A 2,931-nucleotide genomic window follows, 5' to 3' on the forward strand; every position below is an offset into this window, starting at 1 on the left:
TGTTGATTACTGATCAAATCTTTAAAGACATTCACAAATTTGCATGTCAAATATAGAAAACATTATACTTCTTTAATTGCAGGTACACATCTTTGGACCAGAGAAGAAACGTTATTATTGTTAAATTTATTTGACGAACACCAAGATGAATTTCGTAAAGGAAAAGGTACAGTGAAAAAATATTGGGAGAAAATTGCTAGTATTATGCAAGAAAAAGGATATAATATANCAGGGATTAAATGCTCCACAAAATTTCAAGCTTTGAAACNAACATATAAAAATATATTAGATCATAATAATAAAAGTGGGAATAATCGGAAGGATTGGGAATATTTTCAGGTATAATATATCTTCATTTATTTTTATGTAAAAATATATAACCTATTGTATATTTTAAATTATGTACTTTGTTTCAGATTATGCAAGAATTATTTGCAGATAAGCCTTGGGCACAACCGTTATCAATAGCAGGATCACATGTGACAGAAACNGAAGAAGAAGAAAATACATTACCAGCAAAACGTAAGATGGAACATATTTTGCATATAAAACAACTTACAAAGCATTCTATATGTATAATTTCACAGATATTAAAAGAAGGAAGTTAAGTGCAACTATTGAAGAATATATGTTACATGCTAAGGAAGAACAAAAAAAAAGACAACAAATTCGGGAAAGACAGCATGAAGAAAGATTAACAGCTTTTAAACGAATAGAAAATCTATTAGAACAAGTATTACAAAAAGAAAATAATTAAGTTACTACATTAATCAGTAAGAGAAGTAAAAAGAAATTTTTATTTTATGTTAACAAAGTCAAAATATTTAGTCATGTCTACATATTGTTTTAGTTATGATAGTTCCTATTTTATGTGATATATATAAGACTGACATGATAGTTTATGTGATATATAGATTGCTGATTACAGATTTTATTTTTGTTGAACCTAAATTCGAATAGTATATTTTGTTATTCATATGATTGAAATAGATATAAATGCGACATTGGAATATATATATAAGAATAGGATATATGATATAAGGATATAAGGATATATAAGAATCAGAAAAGAGATGTGATATGTAATAATTCTTTTCTACATTTTTCTTAATTATAAGTTTTATTTTTGCAACATTAAATATTTGGCAATAAATACATAATTGCGTTTCTTTTTTCTTCACCCTCTCTTTTTGCAGCATTGTTTTCTAATATTTCTGCTTCTTGTGCTATATTAATATTATCATTAACAATAACAGGAATATCTATCATATCATTATGCAATAAACAGATATTGTGCAAAATACAGCACGCAACAATATACTTGGGAATTAAGTCTGTTCTCTGCATAGGAAGTGTGTCCAAAATACTTCTAAAACGACCTTTTAATAAACCTAATGATCGTTCAACGATTGTTCTGGCAGTAGAAAGACGTTTGTTAAAATTTAGTTGTCTTTCGGATAAATGACCATTATCTTTGAATGGTACCATAACATGTTTTCTTATACAATATGCTGCATCCCCAAGTATATGGCTATTATCTGGAAAATTTGCATCTGTAAACAAGCTCTCGACGTTAGATAATCTAAAAACGCGCATGTCGTGAACTGAACCAACTTGTCCTGTGTAACAATGAACAAATCGTAATTGTGCATCACAAATAACCTAAAAGTTTAAAAAAATTATAGTTAATTAAAAATAGTCGAATCCTATTAATTAAAACTTATATTAATTTCAATATTACATATTAATACAAAACTTACTTGTAATTGAATAGAATGATAGCCTTTTCTATTTACATATGAATCACTATTATCTTTTGGTGCATTAATTTTTATGTGAGTCCCATCTATTGCACCAATAACACCTGGGAAACCATACAATTGCTCGATCTTTTGCATAGTTTGTTCTGCTTCTTGCATAGTTGGCCAACGAATGAACATTCTTACTTTTGCATACAAGGCATTAACAACTCTATGCACACTTCGCCATGCAGTAGCTTTACCTACATCAAATCTGTCTGAAACACATCTATAAACATAATTTATTTATTAACTATTATTAATACAAATTTATAAGTATAATTTAATAATTTATATGTATATTGCTTACCTATACGAATTTGGTGTAGCCATCATCCAAATAGCAACGAGTAATTGTTTTTCAGGTGTTATTGGTTTCCTTCCAAATCTATTGCTTTGTTTACACAGATTTGGCCTTAATAATTCTAGTAAAAACTGGAAAGTATTTCGTTTTATTCTAAACCAAAAAAAATTATTTTAATTGTAGTTTTCCTTTTTACTATATAAATAGATCAATAATACCCTCTTTTTCTGTACAATTTTATGTAATTTTTTTATTATAATATTAGATAACAATAGATATTTAATTTATTATGCAATATAAATGTTCTGAAATCTGTTAAAATTGCAAAGAAAGATACTTTCTATCACTGTAACCTAACCTAATCTAAATCTAAACTACACTAATAATCATTTTTCACAACATTTTTAAAATTTTTTCTTGTATTTCTTATTTACTTACCGAAAGTGCATCTGAAATTCTTCATCTGTATACAATGACACAACATTTTCAACGTATTTTTGGCAACGCATACGTGGTATTCGATAGTAGGTTTCTTTAATTACTAATAAAGATAATATGTCTGCTTCATCTTCTTCTAAAGAATCATCCGATTCTATCAAAGATTTTGAAAGTTCAAATATTAGTGCAAGATTATGTGTATCCATTCTAACGATAAATAAGGTTATTACATCTGTCATACAGGTCTACAGTTACTGCAAATATCGTTCCGTTATTGCAGCGCTACACACGAAAAAAGTAGCGTCAGCAATAACGGAACGCTCTTACAGCTCGACTAAATGACGTCACATTATCAGTACTTACAGTAAATATCGGAACGCAGCCTATATA

General features: G+C 27.9%; 1 protein-coding gene across 1 annotated transcript; it reads right to left on the reverse strand.

The window, feature by feature from the left end:
* Positions 1-899: 899 nt before the first annotated feature.
* Positions 900-2,747, reverse strand: LOC109863348 (putative nuclease HARBI1). The gene is made up of 5 exons (XM_020443597.1): positions 2,542-2,747; positions 2,110-2,256; positions 1,761-2,028; positions 1,182-1,662; positions 900-946 (listed from the first exon to the last, which is right to left on the reverse strand). Exons 1-5 carry the CDS (start codon positions 2,745-2,747, stop codon positions 900-902), a joined length of 1,149 nt encoding a protein of 382 aa, XP_020299186.1.
* Positions 2,748-2,931: the final 184 nt, after the last annotated feature.

The sequence above is a fragment of the Pseudomyrmex gracilis genome, unplaced genomic scaffold (genome assembly GCF_002006095.1).
Source record: "Pseudomyrmex gracilis isolate BER0280 unplaced genomic scaffold, ASM200609v1 scaffold_4328, whole genome shotgun sequence".
NCBI classification, from domain to species: Eukaryota; Metazoa; Arthropoda; class Insecta; order Hymenoptera; family Formicidae; genus Pseudomyrmex; species Pseudomyrmex gracilis.